This window comes from Moschus berezovskii, chromosome 21 (genome assembly GCF_049115385.1).
Source record: "Moschus berezovskii isolate FMDL1 chromosome 21, NW_MosBer_1.0, whole genome shotgun sequence".
In the NCBI taxonomy this organism is placed as follows: Eukaryota; Metazoa; Chordata; class Mammalia; order Artiodactyla; family Moschidae; genus Moschus; species Moschus berezovskii.
The window spans coordinates 36,739,825-36,762,090 of NC_142480.1; the positions used below are offsets into that span (position 1 = coordinate 36,739,825).

The following is a 22,266-nucleotide window of genomic DNA, read 5'->3' on the forward strand; positions in this document are numbered from 1 at the left end:
AAAGTCCCCAACCTCCTGAAGTTCACAGTCTTGCTGGGGAGACAAGCAAACAACTGTAAAGAGAACTTGCTAAATATGTGCGCCGCTGGCATTCAACAGATAACTCAGTCACACCAAACATGTCTCAAATTATTCAAATCTTCCTTGTCATCAATCTGCTAGAGACAAAGAAGAAAGTATAGACAATGTCGATGCATGAAATAAGCTAAGAGTTCTCACTGAACACTTCCTTATTATAGAATATAAATGGTTTATTGAAGTTGGTTCAAATGCTTGTAAAACATTTTAAGACTGATCCAAAAATGGCAAGCGATGTGAGAATATTAAATGAAATTACATGGAGGCACAAGAAACCATTTTACCTCTCCTTGTTAGAAAGGAAATTCAACAAATTATTATGTCCAGGAATCACATTCAAGAGCTTGTAACTAAGAGAACAGAGCAAGAAAACCTAACTCAACCTGTGACTCACTCTATAACCCCAACTCTAAAGCCCTTTCTTGCTTCCCTGACAGCACCTATAAAACATACAAAACACACTCTATATACTTATAGTCAAGTGAGGAAGGAGAATAAAATAGGTGCTATGCTTTGACAGGGCTGACTGGAAAAGGATATAGAAATAAATATATATTTTTGTTCGTTTAGTAAGTAAGTTATAAGTGCTTTTGCCACATTAAGGTATCAATTGCTGAATACAGTATTAATATGGAATTTAGTCACACCAAACCAACTTAAAATTTTTTTTCAGGACTCAGTGAAGTGTTAAGTGTGTAACAATAATACATTTTGGTATACAGCCACCACTCTACAAACAGACAGTAAAAATGTTTGAAGGAAAACATTGATATAGCTTACAAATATTTTCCCAAAGACAGAGCCCAAAGTTTCAGGCCCAAATAATTTTTACTCTCTTTAGGACTATGTTTATGCGTAGTCAACTCGTAATGACTTAAGCTAATATACAGAGTAAATTTCACAAAATCCCTCTATATAGCTTAGGTTTAGTGTGCTTTTCTTTATGTAACATTTAATTTCTTTAGGCCAATGTTAAAGTTCTTGAGAATCCAAACAATGAGGGCAGGAGTCAGGGAGAACTAGATTAAGTACCAAAGAGAGAGAGAGATGAAATATCTGCTACACATAGATGTGTCTTTTAAGGATACATTGTTCATTCCTACTTGCAAGCTACTTGATATAACTACAATTGTATGACCAAATATTCAACCTCTTATCTCTTTATAGGTCTTCAGTTTTATACTTCTTGCACTTGATTTCAAATTTTATACAAAAACTAGGGGAAAAAAAAGAAATCTGGAAAACTTACTACCATAATCACACATTTGGAAAAGTAACACTCAACTAAACAGAGAAAGGAGGTTAGCTGGAAATGGAAGTTTCATTTCTCCACGGATGCCTCTTGAATTTCAAAGTGTTGAAAACCTACAGCATACACTCAGTAGATCAGATGAAAACACTGACTTTTTATTCACGATTACCTTTCCCAAACTTCATAGATGTTTCCCCAAAGGAGCATGTGATTTACTAAGGATGGACTTGATGATGCTAGCCAATTCAGTTAGTCATAAAGAAGATGATTAAACCATAATACTTGGGTCCATTTACCATACAGGACTGTAGTCAACCATGTGTATGTTAATAAAACCTTATTCCATGCTAGGAACTAACAGTTCAAAAGCAGGCATCCAAAAAATGGACTTTATTTCATATGAAAATAGCTCCTTCATCCTGGAACGTTTGAACACGACACATTCATTCCAAAAACATCTCTTGAATGTATTCTCTGGATCAGGCACAAGATGCTAAGACAGGAAATCTAAATAGGTTTCCAAACAAAAACAAAGTAAGACTTCTTGTCATTCACCCCCCAGCCTACTGTAAATAGCTCTAACACCACTAGTAACAAGCTGAAGCCAATGCTGCCTGCTAAGAGAAATGGAAGGTGCAGAATACCACCTTGAGTCTCTGAAATTGCTGCTGTCCCTGCACTGGTGCAACTGGTGGAGCTGGATGAGCGTGACTCTGGACCACCTGGCCTCCGTGGGGCTGCACAGCTGTGGGGTGATGATGGCTGCTATGCACCGCTGCGATGGCGGGCCCATGACTGCTGGAGCTCTGCGGCACTGCTGAAACCTAGAACAGACAAAACACTGAGGAGAAGCTTCAAGGCTCGTGCATTCTTCCCCAAACGCCTCCAAAGAACACACACACAGAAAAGATTACCAGAAACCCAAATTTCCCACAAAAGGGAATTGGTGAAATAAATTATAGCCCACCCATCTTATAGCAGAATTCTACAGCTATTAAAAATTATATAGGTCGGTATATCTCAAACTATCTGTGGCGAAGGACCAGTTTTTCTTGTTTCTTAAGTTCTGATCCTTCATGGACTACTACTTTTATGAAATACAATAAAAATGAATTACTATATATAATGTGAGATAAAAATACATAAACCCTTATTTTTTATTACAAGGTTCTACAGACATAAAATTACAATGTCCATTTGCTAAAGAAGTTTCTAAACACTTCATTTCTGTATTTATCTCATTACAGACTAGTATGAAAGTATTCACATCAACCATCTGTGGACCACAGTCTGAATAGCACTGATAGAGAGGCAAATATTTTAACACTTAAAAATGTTCACAATCCATAAACTGAATGTATTCATGTGTTGCATACATGGATTAAACTTTTAAATAATTTTTTAAAGCACATTACACAAAGCAGTATATATAATATACTAAGGATAAATTAGGAGTTTGGAATTAACATATACACACACTATATATAAATCAGATAACCAACAAAGACCTATTGTATAGCACAGGGAACTATACTCAGGATCTGGTAATAAACTGTAATGGAAAAGAATCCTACATACACACACACACAAACACACACTGTACTGCACATCTGAAACTAACAAAACATTGCAAATCAACTATCCTAGAATAAGAAAATTAACATTCAGGAAAAAAAAAAACAAAATTTTAAATCCTAGACAACAAATATATAGTAAAATGTGACCATTTTATTTTGTGACGGTAGGGTTAGAGAATATTTTTATTTTGTTTTATTTATTCTGTATAATCTTATTTGTTCCTGGAGTGAAAGCTCCAAGTCTCTAGCCACTGGACTAGGACTCAGGGAATTCCCCTTATTTACTACTTTTAAAATAAAAAATTTTAAAAATTTTCCCAACTGTCAGTGGTCTAACATGAAACATATTTCTTATCTATTCTCTCTTGTCCTCTTAAAAGTTTAGGGTTACAATAGAAGTACAGGCCCCTTTCCTTCTATTTCTACTGCAAGAAGTGTTATACAAAATTCCCAAACCTTTAAAAATTTTCCTATTTCAGAACTTCTCACTACAGAAAACAACTAAGGACAATACACCTGATATGCCACATCTCCAAGGTAAGGAGACTAAATAACATGACACTTTTAAAACAATGTAAACTAAGTACTACAACTTAAGAATGTTTTCTTTCCCCAAGTTCCCACAGATTTACAAAGATTACCCTGGACAGAGCTGCTGCTGCTGCTAAGTCACTTCAGTCGTGTCTGACTCTGTGTGACCCCATAGACGGCAGCCCACCAGGCTCCCCCGGTGGGAAATAGAGCAACTATTTACAAATCCACAGAAACAATAAACATTAGGAGTAAAAAGAAACTATTTAGACGATTTGAAAAGCTCTAATACTTGTAAGAAGAGTTATATGTTTCTGAGCTTTTTATATTACAACTTGCATGTACTGAATGGGTTTTTGTAAGACTTAACTAGCATTTACAAATATTTGTGATGGCTGGTTTTATAAGAGCACATTATAGTTTCTGGTATAGGAATAAATGTGACTATCCCAGGTGTAGGAGAAAGTCGTGAACTAGTTCAGACAAAAGTAATCACCCAAGGAAAACACACCATCTTTCTTTCCTCCAAGTCCTAAGCTAATGATGTGATCTGCAGCAGTCCTCTGACTGCCCCCCCATCCCCCAGCCCCATTCAAAGGCACTATACTGCTGCAAGGCGGGCTCCAGTGGAGGAGTAACACCTAAGGAATTACCATTTCCTACTTCATCCAGGTTTCCCTCTTCCTTGACTGTTTTCTTATAATAAATTCCTAGATATGGAATTGCTAGATAAAAAAATAACAACTTTGATACAAAACTATCAAATTGCTCTCAGTTCAGTTCAGTCGCTCAGTCTGGTCCAACTCTTTGCAACCCCATGAATCACAGCACGCCAGGCTTCCCTGTCCATCACCAACTTCCAGAGTTCACTCAAACTCATGCCCATCGAGTCGCTCTCAAGGAAGATTAAACCAATTTATATTACCAGTACCAGCCAAACCGTTTTTTCATTTTTACTTTATTTTTTCTGGCTGCACCACATGGCTTGCAGGGGCTCAGTTCCTTGACCAGGGACTGAACCCATGCCACAGCAGTGAAAATCCAGAATTCTAACCACCAGGCTACCAGGGAACTCCTGTGCCAGCCCAACTTGTGCCTCTCTAGACTAGTTACGTAAGTTATGGTTCTGACTGACCTGGAATGGAATATTATATATGCAATGTGACTGTGAAGAAAGCTGATCACTGAAGAATTGATGCTTTTGAACTGTGGTGCTGGAGAAGACTCTTGAGAGTCCCTTGGACTACAAGGAGATCCAACCAGTCCATTCTAAAGGAGATCAATCCTGGATGTTCATCGGAAGGACTGATGCTAAAGCTGAAACTCCAATACCTTGGCCACCTCATGCAACAAGTTAACTTACTGGAAAAGACTCTGATGCTGGGAAGGATTGGGGGTAGGAGGAGAAGGGGACGACAGAGAATGAGATGGCTGGATGGCATCACCGACTCGATGGACATGAGTTTGAGTGAACTCCGGGAGTTGGTGATGGACAGGGAGGCCTGGCGTGCTGTGATTCATGGGGTCGCAAAGAGTCGGACACGACTGAGTGACTGAACTGAACTGAATGATTTTTTAAAAAATTACTTGGGATGTGCACTGATGGTCCAGTGGCTAAGACTCCAAGCTCCCAATGCAGGGGGCCCAGGCTGAATCTGTGGTCAGAGAACTAGATCCCACATGCCACAACTAAGAGTTCACACGCCACAACTAAAAATCCTGCATGCTGCAACTGAGACCTGGAGCAGACGAGTAAATAAATATATATATATACATATATATATTTTAATTACTTGGATCTATACATATATTCAAGTGGAAAGTTGTCCACTACATATTAAGTGAAAAGAAATAACAAAACAGTATCCACTGTACGGCCTAAATTATGTAAAGAGGGAAGGCATCTAGATAATTAAAGGTAAATAAACATGCCTGCACATGCAGAGAAAACTCTGAATACCCGAGAAATGCAGCCAGTGGGGTTAAGTCTGAGGGCTCAGAGGAAGAAGTCACATTATATCTTTTGTTTTTAAAACAGTGACATTTACTTTCATAATTAAAAAGGGCAAAACACAAATATATAGTTTTACAAAAAAGAATGAACAGACAAGAGATGAATGATCAGTGCTGATCAAGATATGCAATGACAGGAATATACAGTGCTGGAGTAATAGAAATAAACTGGGATAGCTCTGAAAAGTTTGACGTTACCTGCTAAAGGTGAAGATGTATGTACCCATGGCCCAGCAAACCCTCTCCTAGATACTCAAACTTCCTACTGTGTCAGACCTGCAGTTCAGTTCAATCGCTCAGTTGTGTCCTACTCTGTGACCCCAAGAACTGCAGCACACCAGGCCTCCCTATCCATCACGAATTGCCAGAGTCTACCCAAACCCATGTCCATTGAGTCAGTGATGCCATCCAACCATCTCATCCTCTATTGTCCCCTTCTCCTCCTGCCCTCAATCTTTCCCAGCATCAGGGTCTTTTCAAATTAGCCAGCTCTTCACATCAGGTGGCCAAAGTACTGGAGTTTCAGCTTCAACATCAGTCCCTCCAATGAATACCCAGGACTGATCTCCTTTTGGATGGACTGGTTGGATCTCCTTGCAGTCCAAGGGACTCTCAAGAGTCTTCTCCAACACCACGGTTCAAAAGCATCGATTCTTCAGTGCTCAGCTTTCCTTATAGTCCAATTCTCATATCCATACATGACTACTGGAAAAACCATAGCCTTGACTAGACGGACCTTTGTTGACAAAGTAATGTCTGCTTTTTAATATGCTGTCTAGGTTGGTCATAACTTTCCTTCCAAGGAGTAAGCAAGCATCTTTTAATTTCATGGCTGCAGTCACCATCTGCAGTGATTTTGGAGTACAAAAAAATAAAGCAGCCACTGTTTCCCCATCTATTTGCCAGGAAGTGATGGGACTTGATGCCATGATCTTAGTTTTCTGAATGTTGAGCTTTAAGCCAACTTTTTCACTCGCCTCTTTCACTTTCATCAAGAGGCTCTTTAGTTCTTCTTCACTTTCTGCCTTAAGGGTGGTGTCATCTGCATATCTGAGGTTATTGATATTTCTCCCAGCAATCTTGATTCCAGTTTGTGCTTCCTCCTGCCCAGCGTTTCTCATGATGTACTCTGCATATAAGTTAAATAAGCAGACCTGCAGAATGGTCTGCAAAAATAAGCAGCTTACACCAGAATGCAAACCAACTACTTCACTAATAAACACACTGTTTAATTCCACTGCCTTTTTTTATTTCCATAGCAAGACCTTCTTGATAAAATATGTAGTGCACCGACTCATAGTCTGGTGCAAGCTTATCTTGTCAGGGATTGCCACTGTGAGTACCACTGCACTAGGAACACCTGTGAACACTCACTGAAGCTCCTGTCTAACAGGAAAATCTGGAAACAGCTTGATACTCTATCAACAGAAGAATGGATAAATTAATTAAATATATTCATATAATTCATAACTGAATGAAAATTCTACTTAATTGGTCACATACATGAAAATGGATGTCTTAGGAACCACACTGAATGGGTTAAAAAAAATGATTCAAAGAAGAAAATATACATTTTTACTTTAGATACAAGTTCAAAAATACCCAAACTAAACAACTTCATTGTCTATATGTATAAATAAAATGGTTTCATATAACACAGGGAATTCTAGTCAATACTCTGTATTGGCCTCCATGGGGAAAGAATCTAAAAAAGAGTGGATACATGTATATATAAAAGTGATTCACCGAGCTGTACAGCAGAAACTAACACAACACTGTTAAATCAACTATACTTCAATCAATGAGAAAAAAGATTTTAAAACACTAAAGAAAGTCATGGAAATAATAAATACAGTTTAGATTAGTGGCTACCTCTAAAGGGACAGAAAAGCAAAAGGGACCACAGAAAGACACGATAAACTTCAAAGGTTACAACAACACTCTTTTTCAAAAAATGTGTGGTAAATACACACGTGTACATTGTTTACATTATTTTTTATACCTTACATATAGCCCATAAATAGATTTTTAATACCTGAATGTTTAATAAAAACTCTGTAACTGGATGAATCAGCAGTGTTCCTCCTTCATCCTAGTCCCATGCTGGGCTCCAGCTTACCTGATAACTGGGTGTCACAGAGTACTGGATCCCTGTGGCTGACTGCATGGTCTCAGACACCGCTTCATACACGGGAGGGGCAGGCGCAAGCACCCGGTGCTGGTGAGGAAAAGCCTCTGCGCTACCAGGAATCCGACGCTGCTGGGCTGCATACACCGGTGACTCCTGGTCATCCAAACGTCGCTTCATTCTGCGCTCATGCTCAGGGATGCACTACAAAACCTGCAGGAAAAAAAAAGCAACCACATGCAAACCAATTCGCACTCCAATATAACATGTACGACCAGTCACCCAAAATTTCAACTCCTGGAGTCAATGACTATCTACTGCATCTAGAGATGACCACTGGGTAGTTTAAGTGCATGGGGGACCACACACTCCCAACAGTGGACAGATGATCATAACTGAGAGACAAAAACGTAAATAATAACCCAGTTTGAATTACCTTGATACTGCAGAGTTGAAAAATAGCCTCCAATTTAGAAACACACAAATACACCTTTCTTTATTCTCTGGTTTTCTCAAGTGCCATCATCCCTAATATTAATTATATTATTCACCGGTTATAAAAACATTCAAGTGTTTCTTCCTAACTCCTCTCAAAAGCTAGTACTATAATTGTGGTCTAATTTTTAAAGTATGAAATGTTTCAACAATTAAATGGTATCATAGAATACTAGGCCAGTAGTAAGAGGACAATGGTTGTAAACTTGCCAATTTAAGAAACTATGTACATCCCAATAAGCACCTCATTCCATGTAAATTTATTTCTTCAAAAATAAAATAAGGTTGAAACTGACCATTAGTAAGGTTTCTCCTTATATTCTCAAATCCTAAAGTGATCCAGAACCCCCCAGTTTAATAATCCCCCTGTACAGGAATACTTCCTTTCCCGCAATGCACAAAGTCCAGTAACACGCTGGCCAGGAAACCAGATGGGTCTTTTCGGAGCTTTTCCAACATTGGTATCATTAATACAAGCATATCAATAAGAAAGAGAGCTCTAGTCAGCCAAAGACAAAATGGGACCAAGCCCTACCACTTTTCTGGTCACAAAAAATAGCTTAAGAAAGATACCCGCTGCTGTGGTGAGAAGATTAAACATACAGTAATAGACTTCACTAGCCACTCCATCTAAAGCAAGATTCTTTTTAAAATTGTCAGGGAGTGGGTTACCTACTTTCTAAACACACCCAAATCTCTTTTCCTCATTTCCTGGGAGTGTGCATGCCCTGAGGGGAAGCAATCCTCACAAGGACTCCTCGAGGCTGCTTCAACTCTTCTCCAGCCTCGCCATCATCTTCAGCATGCCTGTCACTCGGGTGCTCAGCCCTGAAAGAGCGTCTTGGGTTGTTCTCACTCTCACAAACCTAAGTTAGACTCTGACACAGGAGGACAACTGTTTTATCTGCAAGCCAGCCATTTTCAATATTATCTTTCTGTAAATCTCAAGCCATAATTAATCTTTCTGCTGATTATACTGTATTTTTTGCTGTGAGGGATATGAGATCCTAGTCCCCCTACCAGGGATTGAAACCAAGCCCCCTGAATAGGAAGCGTGGAGTCTTAACCACTGAATCGCCAGGAAGTTCCTACTGACTATAAATTTAGATCAAAGGACTGTCTCCCAAATTTATATGATAATATGTTGAATTCAGTTAACTGGAGTTGAAAACATACTGCTGATGGCTGCCGAGGGGAAATAATTTAAACTGTCTTAACTGATTATGTCTTCCTAGGCTTTTCTAGTATGAAGTAACATATTTAGCACAGTATTTCAAAAATTTTCAGACATATTAAGAAGTTAGAAATACAGATTCACACATGCTATTTGATACTTAAGAATTACCAGTCAGCTGACTATGAACACTCAATCTCAGCCTATTTGGGAGTAAGTCTAATAAATGGACAGAGTGAAAAGTCTTAAAGACTTTTTGGCTGTTCAGTTCAGTTCAGTCCCTCAGTCGTGTCCGACTTTTTGCGACCCCATGAATCACAGCATGCCAGGCCTCCCTATCCATCACCAACTCCCGGAGTTCACCCAAACTCATGTCCATCGAGTCGGTGATGCCATCCAGCCATCTCATTCTCTGTCGTCCCCGTCTCCTCCCACCCCCAATCGTTCCTAGCATCAGACTCTTTTCCAGTGAGTCAACTCGTCGCATGAGGTGGCCAAAATATTGGAGTTTCAGCTTTAGCTTCTATGTAAACCCATGTTCTAAGATCACAGTTTGATCTTGGGTTCTATTGGCATGGAACCTAGATGCTTAAACACATCTGCGATTAATCCCTGGAACCAAAAGCCAGTCAATACCTCATAAATGGAAAACCAAATTTAGATCAGAAGATCACGGCACAGACTATGGAAAAAAGACTAGAGTACCTGTCAAGATCTGGGTTCTAGTCTACACTGACTTGAAGCTATGTAACTTTCGTCCTGTTTTCTTATTTGCAAAAGGATGTAATTAGACTACTCTGTGTGCGTACACGCTATGTGTCCAACTTTTTGCCATCCCATGGACTGTAGCCCACCTAGCTCCCCTCTGTCCATGGAAGTCTCCCGGAGGAATACTGGAGGGGGTTGCCATTTCCTTCTTCAGAGGCCCTTTCTGACTCAGAAATTGAACCTGAGTCACCTGCATTGGCAGGCAGCTTCTTTCCCACTGCCCCACCTGGGAAGCTATTCCGAAATGCTGGTCTACGGACAAGTCTATGGGAAGATGAAAAAGAAGGGGGAGGAGGCTGCAGTGAGTTTTCCAAAGGTTAAATATTAGAGAACTATGCTTTATTCTGAGATCATGTCCAATCTTTTAGCTATTAAAATATCATTTCCTTTATAAAGTGAGTGTGATTCTATAAAGCAGTTAACTTAATTTGCCTCTAGAGTATGCCTTCCAGACCATCTCTATGATACTGAAGAGGCTGCCCAAGGTCTGTACTTTCTGTGAGCTGCCCTTAATTTCTTTAACAATTACCACTCTTAATTCTATTCCCTAAATGATTCTTAAATCAATTGCTTCTCCCCTAGTCATACAGGCAACCCCTCATTCTGGGACCTTATCATCCTTCGTTACTAACACCTTTCAGCCTCTCTCCCATCAAGTCCACACTGCTTTTAAAATGATTGGCTTCAAATGCAAATCCAATCCAGTTGTAAATCCATCAATCCAGGATTTCCCTGGTGGTCCATTAGTTAGGACTCAGCCCGCTCACTGCTGAGGGGCCTGGGTTCAATCCCTAGTTGGGAAACTAAAAGCCCACAGGTCACACAGTGCAGCAAAAAAAAAAAAAAAAAAAAATTCAAATTTCTTAAGTTAGCCTTCAAAATTCTTTCTCACTGATTGTAGGGCATTTCCACTTTCCAGATACTCATCACAGATGCTCAAATATTGCACGCAGAAGGGAAAGATAATAATTAACATAACAGCAGCATATATTGAGTGTCAAGCACTATTCTACACTAGTAATAATTTAATTCATTCAACAACCCTGTAAGCAAGGTGCTACTATTCTCTATTTTATAAATAAGGAAACGGAAACACAAAGATTAAGTAAATTGCCCAATGTGCCACAGCTATGAATCCACGAAACCAAAAAGTATTTAAACGCCAGATGATGGAGCTGCAAGAGTTAGAAAACTACTTTCGAGCCCCGATTCAGTTGACATGATTTTCATCTGCGACTATGGTCTCCAACTGTTTCAGATTTGGAGGTTACCCTGTTATCAAAACTCTAAGAAGGCAGAATTTAAAAAGCAAAAAAAAGCATTCTGAGGGATAGAAACGAGTAAAGAAAGCCTAATGTGAACAAACAATAGCACAGAACACTAAAAAGTCATCAGGTCATTTGTTATAATAAAAAGTGGGAATAACTCCTAAACATCAGGCAAAGTAATCACAATTCCCAAATAAAGTAAGTAGAGCAGGATAATTCTGACATTGCAGGGGAGTCTTCTGGAGTAGGACAGAACAACGGAGGAGCGAATGGGACACATTTCAGACAGAAGGGCAGGGTAAAAGCTAACCCATTCAGAACAAGAAAAATAAAAACTAATTTCCTAGTTTTACAAACTAAATGTCTTTAACCACAATTAAGTATTGGCCTCCGAGAAATCCAGAAATTTCTCCATAATTACTAAAACCCAAATGGAAAAATCCAACTTTAAAGAATCTTAATTTAGATTAAATTTCACACATTGGCTTAAACAGAAACAATAGAATTTTTTCAGTCAAGATAAGCTCAAAGTAATAGTGTGCATGGAACACACCACCTTATTATGCAGGGTTTCAACACACAGCTTCCCTTTTGAAATGCACTTAACTTATGGCTGACCCTCAGTGCCTCTTGCTCTTGTGTTGGTATTATCTTGAATTAGGCACTCTTTAAAGATCTTTCACTTATAGAGTAAAAGAAAAATCTAAAATTATTCTCTTACTACATCACGTGAAATCACATAAAATGTGTCCTGGTCAGTTTTATTTCAATGAATATTCTTGAAAAAATGGAAAGCTTCTCTTCAAAAATAAAGAAATTTTTGCCAAAGCACAAGTGACTATAATTACTTCAACCCAGTAAAACTCCTGTCACAGTCTACTTCAAAATCTGTCCAAAAATCCACTTCTGGATTTAAATCTGCTAGAAAGTGAAAAAAATGTTTCCAGAATGAAAAAGTCAATCCATTTAGATTTCCCACATTACTTAGAACAACTGCTCAACAAAATTAACAACCCATTTTCCTCAAAATACCACAAGATATGATGCCCAAGCCTCCCCTGAAAAGTAATTTCACAGTTTTCCGAAGAGGCAGTCCCCCAACCTGGGGAGATTTTGCCCCCCTCCAGGGTGCATCTGGCAATGTTAGTTAAGACATTTTTTGTTGTCACAATTCCACAAGAGGGATGCTACTGGCATCTCATGAATGGAGACCAGGGATGTTACCACACACACAGCAGTGTACAGGACAGTTCCCCACGACAGAGAATGATTCAGTCCAAAATATTAATCGGGCCAAGGCTGAGAAACCTGGAGTAATATAATGACAATTCCATTTGAAATATACCTTTTGTGAGCTTTGATGAAGTTATATCATACTACAGTGTGACAACAGTTTTTAAAAAGGTGATTCAGGACAATCATCTTGTACGTGCAGATGGTAACACTGCTTTCTTTACAACATGTGATTCACCTTTAACTCCAGTATGCCAGAAAAACATATCATTAAACACTTGAGCTAGAAACACCTTCATTAGAAATTTTAATGAGAATTTAAGCTGCAAATCCAAATTTTTATTTCACATCTCCCTGATTTTGAAGATATATATAACCAAAATAAGCAATATCCTTTAAAATGCAACTGACTAGTCATCAACTGTCATGCACAGACTTATCTCAAGTAAAGTTCTAGCTTATTATTACTTTGGGGTTTTTATTGGTTTTTGCCCTCACATCATCAAACACAACTTTGGGCATCTGTCCATTTACAAACGGTGTCAAGTAAGTTTTTGTAGAATACCACTGTACATCCTTTTAGCAAATTGGAATGGTTTACACTCTTGTTGAAAATACTGCATTCCTAAGTCCTTCTAGTTGAATGATTCCTGGATGAGCCTGCACCCTACCCTCAGAAATATATTGCCCACTCATAAATTCTTCAGTTTTAGAAAATTCATCCAGGATATTATCATCTAAAGCCTCAAAGTCATCAGCTTGGCTTATGCAATCAATACTACCATCACCATCGTAGCCAACAGTGTTGCTATCTGTTGCATCGTTATTGTTTACTCACTAAGTCATGTTTAACTCTTTTGCAACCCCATGGATTGGACCCGCCGAGCTCCTCTGTCCATGGAATTTTCCAGGCAAGAATACTGGAGTTGCCATTTTCTTTTCCATGGGATCTTCCTCACCCAGGGATTGAACCCACATCTCCCGCATTGGCAGACGGATTCTTTACCACCAAGCCATCAGGGATCCCCATTACTTTCATCTATTAGTTCCTCTGATAACTGTGAAACGTCTTCCTCTGTTACTTTTCCTCTTTGCCATTATTGCAGGAACATAAAGAATTACAGGTTATGAAATATGTTGAATGAAAGCTTATAAAAAACTATAAAAATAGTAGCATAAAGAACTATCATCTACTCTTCACTCAGATAACTCAATTGGTAACATCTTACATAATGTTTCAGATGGCATCCCCCAACTTCTTTTATACTTTTTTGAAAGATGCTGTAATGCTTTGGGCAAAGCTGTAAGAAAACTGCAGTAATGATGACTTAAAAATTTACTATTGCATTATCCTTCTAGGGTTTCCTAGGTGGTAGAGTGATAAAGAATCCACTTGCAATGCAGGAGATGAAAAAATACAGATTTGATCTCTGGATCAGGGAAGATCCCCTGGAGTAGGAAGTGGCAACCCACTCCAGTATTCTTGCCTGGGAAATCCCATGGACAGAGGAGCCTGGTGGGCTGAAGTACATGGGGTCGCAAAAAGTCAGACACAACTGAGTAGACACGCATGCACACAACACATCCTTCTAGGCAATTCATCATTTTTCCACTTATTATTTTAGGTTTTCTTTTTTTAGCATAGTTGGGAATAACTGATCAGTAATAATAAAGTAATTCCTAAGATGATGAAAGACCAAAATGCTTCAAGATACAGGATAACTAAGATCATCAAGATCCTACAATGTAGGTCAGATGTATAAACGGTAAAAGCTAGAACCAGTTTATTCCATTAAAAAGAAAATAAGTAAATGTCTATTCTTTGAAGACCTCTAAAAAAGTCATGAAATATAAATCTTTACAGGTAGTTAATACTGCTCAAAAAAGAAACTCAAAAACTAAAATTGGGTCTAACTGACACTGATATTATAGACAAAAAATGGACAAGAAACTGCTTAGTTCAATTCAAAAGATACTAACAACTGTACCAATATTCACTTTCTGATTTGATCACTGTATTGTAGTTTTAGATGCATTTGGGAGATCTGGGTGAAGGTTATATGCAATTCTTTGTATTATTTTTGCAAATTTTTTAAGCCTAAAATTATTTCAAAATGAAAAGTTTAAAAAATTAAATATTAACAGTAGAGGAATTTAAAAAAAGGAAATCATTGTGTATCCCTCTTCTCATGGGCATTAACATTTACTTCGTGTGACAAGGTTTCTATAAATTAACTGGCAAGTATAAAACAGATTAAGTATAACAGAAGTTATGTCAGCTGCAGCTTTAAAGAAAGCATTATAAAGAACAGAATTCAAGGTGGTTCCGTGGATGACAGATGTGCCACTCACCTCATATTCCCTCTATTAGCTGTATTTCTGCCCCCACACAGACATGGGCACACAAACCTTTAAACATCTTTGTATCCTCCACTGTGCTTAGGATAGTGTTTTGCTGTGATGGAAACCAAATCATTCATTCACACATGTATGCATCCTCTAATATTCAGTAAGCACATACTGTGTGCCGGGCATTGTTCTGGGAGCCAGGGATATAGATGCAAATAAAATAAAACAAACTTTTCCTTCCTCAGGAAGTTTACATGTTAAAAAATATATATTTATTTATTTACTTGCCTGCATCAGTTCTTACTTACAGCAGGCGGGATTCTTACTTGTGGCATGCAAACTCTCCACTGCAGCACAGTGATGGTTTACCTGACAAGCGATCAAACCCAGACCCCCTGCACTGGACCACCAGGGAAGTAAGTCCCAGAAGTTTACATTTTAATGGGAGAAATAAACAAGATAATAAACAGTGTTCAAAATATTAGACAGTGACACATGCTAAGAAGAAAAAGCAGAGAATTTTTTAAAGTTTTAGGTAATAATGACCAAAGAATATCTCACTAATAAGGTAACTTATGAAATGAAGTAAGGGGCTGGCCATGTAGGGATCGGTAGAAGCAGCATTACAGGCAGAGGGGACAGTAAGTGCGGACTCTGACATACATATGTGCTTGGCGTTTTCCAAGAAAAGGGAAAAAGCCATGTAGTTGGAGCAGAATGGAGGAAAGACAGACTAGTAGGAAATGAAGTCAGAAAGGTAATGGAGTTGGGGGTAATAGGTAGAGAGTACACGTTTGTTCTCATAGGTCATAATAAAGACTCAGACTGAAATGGGAAGCCACTGGAGGGTTTTAAGCAGAGAATCCCTTGGGTTGCTATGTTGAGAACAGATTGAAGAGTGGCAGTAACAAAACAGAACAGTTAAGGTGCTACTGAAATAATCCAAGCCAGAAATAGAGATGCTAGTGACATTCACTGCTGCAGCTGGGGGTAGGGTAAGTGGTCAAATTCCGGATAGTTTTTTGAACATAGAGCAAATAGTATTTATTTGCTGTGAATAAGAAAGAAGTCAAAGATGCCTATTAGCTATCCAAGAGGAAGTATTAAGTGGGCAACTGGATTTGTTCCTCTACAGTAGAGAGGAGAGGTTTCCAGTGATAGAAATTTGAGTTATCAGTATTGCTTAGATTTTGGAAAGGCATATGGTGCATAGTTTAGCTCTCCATAATCAAGCGCATTTACATTTCTGCACCGAGTGGGACAGCTTAGATCAGATTGTGCCTCTGAATTCCTTATTACCAAATTCCAAACTTACCAAAATTTGGAAGTTGTGCCTCTGAATTCCAAACTTACCAAAACAAACAAACAAAAACACTTGTATTTCAGAGCTGCAAATAAGGGATTGTGTCTCTGTATATTCTTCAACAGCCTGCAAATCAGCAAGCCTAGCCCTGGAGGATACCAATCAGTTCAGTGCAGTTCAGTCGCTCAGTCGTGTCCGACTCTCCGCGACCCCATGAACCACAGCACGCCAGGCCTCCCTGTCCATCACCAACTCCCGGAGTTCACTCAAACTCATGTCCACAGAGTTGGTGATGCCATCCAGCCATCTCATTCTCGGTCGTCCCCTTCTCCTCCCTCCCCCAACCCTTCCCAGCATCAGAGTCTTTTCCAGTGAGTCAACTCGTCGCATGAGGTGGCCAAAGTATTGCAGTTTCAGCTTTAGCATCAATCCTTCCAATGAACACCCAGGATAGATCTCCCTTAGAATGGACTGGTTGGATCTCCGTGCGGTTCAAGGATATCAATAGAACTGAGGAAACATTCACCACCACGATGCTGGTAAATACAACTAACATGCAGGCACTCACAAAGAAGAGTGGGTGAGGAAAACAAAAGCAAAAGAAGGGAGGAGCAAAAAGGATATGGATCAGTTAGAAATTCCTACCAATAAAAGCCTAACTAATTTTGAAGCCAACTGCCAACTAAACAGAGGTATCCTCTAGTTATTTAGTTGCTAAGTCGTGTCTAACTCTTTGCAATCCAACGAACCACAGCACGCTAGGCTTTCCTGTCTTCCACTATCTCTCACAGTCTGCTCAAACTCATGTCCATAAGTCAGTGATGCCATCCAACCACCTCATCCTCTGTCACCCCCTTCTTCTCTTGCCCTCTATCTTTCCCAGCATCAGGGTTTTTTTCCAATGATTCAGCGCTTCGCATCAGGTGGCCAAAGCACTGGAGCTTCAGCTTCAGTTCTTTCAATGACTATTCAGGGTTGATTTCCTTTAGGACTGACTGGTTTGATCTCCTTGCAGACCAAGGGACTCTCAGTCTTCTCGAGCACCACAATTTGAAAGCATCAATCCTTTGGTGCTCAGCCTTCTTTATGGTCCAGCTCTCACATCTGTACATGACATCTGTACACATCTGTACATGACTGGAAAAACCACAGCTTTGACTAGATGAACCTTTGTCGACAAAGTGATGTCACTGCTTTTTAATACACTGTCTAGGTTTGTCAAAGCTTTTCTTCCAAGGAGCAAGCGTCTTTTAATTTCATGGCTGCAGTCACCATCCATAGTGATTTTGGAGCCCAAGAAAATAAATCTGCCACTGTTTCCATTCCCTCCTCCCACCCATCTATTTGCCATGAAGTGATGGGACTGGATGCCACAATCACCTTAGGTTATTGATTATTTCTCTCGGCAATCTTGATTCCAGATTGTGCTTCATCCAGCTTGGTATCGATGTACTCTGCATATAAGTTAAATAAGCAGGGTAATAACACACAACCTTGATATACTCCTTTGAAAATTTTGAACCAGTTTGTTGTTCCATGTCTCGTTCTAACCGTTGCTTCTTGACCTGAATACAAGTTTCTCAGGAGGAAGGTAAGATGGTCTGGTGTTCCCATCTCTTTAAGAATTTTCCACAGTTTGTTGTGATCCAGTCAAAGGCTTTAGCATAGTCAGTGAAGCAGTAAATATTTGTTTGGAATTCCCTAGCTTTCTCTATGATCCAATGGATGTTGGCAATTTGATCTCCAGTTCCTGCCTGTACACCTGGAACTTCTTGGTTCATGTACAGTTGAAGTCTAACTTGAAGTATGTTGAGCATTACCTTGCTAGCATGTGAAATGTGCGCAACTGTGTGGTAGTTTGAACACTGTTTGGGAATGGAATGAAAGCTGACCTTTTCCAGTCCTGAGGCCACTACTGAGGTTTCCAAATTTATTGACATATTGAGTGCAGCACTTTCAGTTCAGTTCAGTCGCTCAGCTGTGTCCCAATCTTTGAGACCCCACGGACTGCAGTCTGCCAGGCCTCCCTGTCCATCACCAACTCCCAAAGTTTACTCAAACTCATGTCCATCAAGTCAGTGATGTCATGCAACCATCTCACTTTAACAGCATCATTTTTAGGATTTGAAATAGCTCAGTTGGAACTCCATCACCCCCACTAGCTTTGTTCACAGTAGTGCTTCCTAAGGCCCACGTGACTTCACACTCCAGGATGTCCTCTAGTTATCAAACTATAAAATGTCATTAGAGTTCAGTTTGTAAACTACTTATCTATGACCTATTGTATGCCAGGACTGTCCTAGACACTGAGGCTATGGAGAAAATAAAGTCCCAATCTAGATGAACTGTGAGCTGCTAGTGCAGCTCTCCCTGAGGAAAATCAGTATCAAGTTGCTGTCCTGCAAATATACAAGGACAAAAAAAATCTGCATTTGGTTATATCTGACAACAAATCCCACTGTGCATGTCTTTTGGGACTTTGGGGGAGAAGGGCTTGCTTTTTGAAGAAACAGACCTCAAAAGAAAATTACATAACTGAAGAGATGTCAAAGGTTTTTAATGTGTTGTTAAAAGACAATTAAAATTCAAATTTAAAAAGATGTCTGCCAGAAAAACAACACTCCTTGAAATACTTAGAACTCAAGACTACCCAAGTATGCTGCAGGATGCATCTCGATTATTTGACCTTAATCTCAACAAAAAACAAAACCCAGGAATTATTTAACTGTAACAAGAAAAATATTAAAATCCTAATACTTTGACTACTCACTTATTAAAGTAACAGAAACAGGAAGGTAGGTGGAGGAAAAGTATTAGGAAATAACAGTTGACCATATTAATAAAATATCTTGAGCTTAACAGAGTAACGAAAAGTTACCCAAAGTTTATAATTTCTTCCCTGTGCTTCTTAACTACCTTCCTAAGCAGGGGAAGCAATCACATCTGCCAACTGAAGAAAAAAGGATTCACAAATTCTGGAAGACAGACAATCCATGTGCCATTTTCAATACAATGCCACCCTTTCTAACACTCCAAAGCATTCTCTGGGTATTTTGAGAGATGTCGAACAACTCCCTTAAACTGGCTCTGGTTTCAGACTCCTCCCTCCTGTTTCTTATTCAGCGTCCCTTCTTCCTCTTCCCACCAAAAGCTGGGCTCTCCGCCGAATTCCTTACAGCTCTCTGTACTTTTTACACATTCAACCTATAGTGGTATGTAGTAAAAATCACATTATATGTATATCTACCTTTCCTTCTAAGAATGTAAACTTTTCAGGGACAAAGATTCTTCCTGTGTCAATCCAGAGCTATTTAAGAAGATGTTCAATAACCTTAAAAAAATTGTGAATCACTGTTTGTTGTACACCTGAAATTTATATAATACTGTACATCAACTATACCTCAACTTAAAAAAGGTGGTCAACAATGCATGTTGACTCATTTTACCTTTAGAATCTGAAGCTCAATCTTCCCCCTCAAACGTGCCTTCAAAAGCACACTGCTGCTTCTTCCAAAAATTAAACATAAAATTGTCATATGTCTTAGCAATTCCACCTGCAGGTATATACCTAGAAGAATATGAAGTAGGTACTTGAAGAGATATTTATCCATGTTCACAGCAGCACAGACAAGAAGTGGAAAAGACACTGTTCCACTTAGACAAGAAGTGGAAACAACCAAACATCTATCATATGGATAGATGAAATGTGGATGGAGGTGATGATTGCACTTAAACAATGTGTATGCACTTAATGTCACTGAATCACACATTTAAAAATAGATAAAATTGTAAATTTTATATGTTTTACTGCTGCTACTGCTAAGTCACTTCAGTCATGTCCGACTCTGTGTGACCCCATAGACGGAAGCCCACCAGGCTCCCCCATCCCTGGGATTCTCCAGGCAAGAACACTGGAGTGGGTTGCCACTTCCTTCTCCAATGTGTGAAAGTGGAAAGTGAAAAGTGAAGTTGCTCAGTCGTGTCCGACCCTTAGCGACCCCACGGACTGCAACCTACCAGGCTCCTCCATCCATGGGATTTTCTAGGCAAGAGTACTGGAGTGGCTTGCCATTGCCTTCTCCTATATGTCTTACTACAACTAGCAAAAAACAAACACCACACTGTTCCTTCTCCATTTACTATCCTTAGAGCAGAGGCAGCTGGAGTATAGCATTAACAGCCTGGACTCTATAACCAGAATGCCTGGGTTCAGATTCTGGATTAGCCATTTACCATATGTCTAACTTCTCTGTCCCACTGTTCCTCATCTTTAGAACAGATTTCACAGTACCTACTACACAGTGCTGTAGTGAGTATTAAACATTAATAAATGTATAATACTTAAGTCAGTGCCTGGGGCATAGTAAAGGGCTCAGTAAGTGTTAAGTTCTTATTATTACTCAAGAAGAGAGACAAAGTGTAGTTTGAAAAAGCATTTAACATCATCTTTATAAGACTCTACAGAAAATAAAGCTTAACAAATTCTTGATTGATAGTTATCCAGAAAAGTAAGAAAGCCTTTTAAAGCACTGCGCTAGATTACTGAATGCCATGGATACAATCTTTTAATTCCAGCTAAAATTCACAGCCATTAACATCTCTGGCAAAGCTCTTCAGCATCTTGTCTGTTTGCACCGAAGATGTAAATAGGACTATGTTTTGCCAGCAATCTTATCAAATTACTACATATCCCCTTCCTAAAAAAAAGTGGTTTTTTTTTTTACTCTTTAGGTGAAACCTTAATTACAAAATGCAAATCTATTTAGGGTCTTTGACAAAACTATAGTATATGATACTGATATTTGATATTAGCTTTCTTAATACAGCATTATTTAGGCTCTTACTTGAATTCTTAACGTCTACGTGGGACTTCTGACCCTGGCTCACCATAAGACCACACAGTTGTCAAGGGCATGAATTAGGTCTTCTACATTTCCCAGCACACAGTATTACAAATAGTGGGAATTATATGCTGACCAAACTTTCCTCAATGGAAATTCTCCGCTATTCTCACCAACTTTATCAGTTTATAGAAACGGGAAAATACCCAGGTTTCCTGTCTCCACACCAGTTCTACTACAGTCACCACTAACCAAATTAAAGTTACTGTTGCTACTGCTACTTCTTTAGCTAAGGTGGGACTTAATCTCTTCACATGAGTATAGCACAGGACACCAAGCGCTCAGTCCCAAATGAGCAAAGCACAAATCCAGAACTGAACTTCAGCTAACTAGCCAGAGGGCTTGATAAGATATTAAGGAATAAATAAACATATTCGTCCCATGTTTATTTTCTGATGAAAAATATCAAAAACACAAGTAATTTCTCTTAAAAAAAGAGAATGTCTAGGGAGCTCAGGGCCGGTGCACTGGGATGACCGAGAGATGGGATGGGGAGGGAGGTGGGAGGGGGGTTCAGAATGGGGGACACATGTATACCCATGGCTGGTTCATGTCAATGTATGGCAAAACCCACTACAATACTGTACAGTAATTAGCCTCCAATTAAATTTAAAAAAAAAGATAATGTCTCAACTCTGAGCAAAATCCTCAATTAAAGTGTTCATTAACCTTGAAATGTCCCAAGGCAATTTCCAAATACAGGCTGCAGGACAACAGTACATAAGTCACATACATAAGGCTCAATATACTAACCTCAAATTCACCCTTCTCTAATAAAATAAGGCAAGAACACTATGCTTTATAAATATAAATAGAAAGTGGTCTAGATGTTCTAACAGAATTACATAAAACCAGGCTTTCCAAGAACACCTAAAGTTACCTCAACTGCAACTTACTTATTTGTGAAATTAAGTAGCAGACCACCTGTACAATTAGGGCATTCAAAAAATGCAGGAGCTGAAGAAACTGGAATATTTTATTCAAAGTCTCAGGGTTTTTTTAATCACCGTTTTTGATAAAAAAAAATCATTTAGTAAAACGCAAATCCAACACTTCCTTTTCTAAATCTCAGTCTTGTGAAGAGAAGCTTTCTCAGCCTTTCCTTGGCTGACTGGATTTGAAGTTCTAAGGCAAAGAAACAGTGGCCAAGTCTAACTACCCACCATCCCATTGGCTTAGAGGAAGCCCCGCCCCGT

The 22,266-nt window shown here is 39.1% G+C and overlaps 1 protein-coding gene across 2 annotated transcripts in view; it reads right to left on the reverse strand.

The window, feature by feature from the left end:
* Nucleotides 1-22,266, reverse strand: part of SIN3A (SIN3 transcription regulator family member A) — a 64,242-nt gene that overhangs the window by 36,627 nt on the left and 5,349 nt on the right. For both annotated transcript variants that reach the window (XM_055418114.2, XM_055418113.2), the window contains exons 2-3: nucleotides 7,571-7,792; nucleotides 1,978-2,154 (exon numbers count right to left, since the gene is read on the reverse strand). In XM_055418114.2, the coding sequence (XP_055274089.1) occupies nucleotides 1,978-2,154; nucleotides 7,571-7,759 (366 nt within the window). In that variant the 5' untranslated portion in view covers nucleotides 7,760-7,792. The remainder of the gene's footprint in view (nucleotides 1-1,977; nucleotides 2,155-7,570; nucleotides 7,793-22,266) is intronic.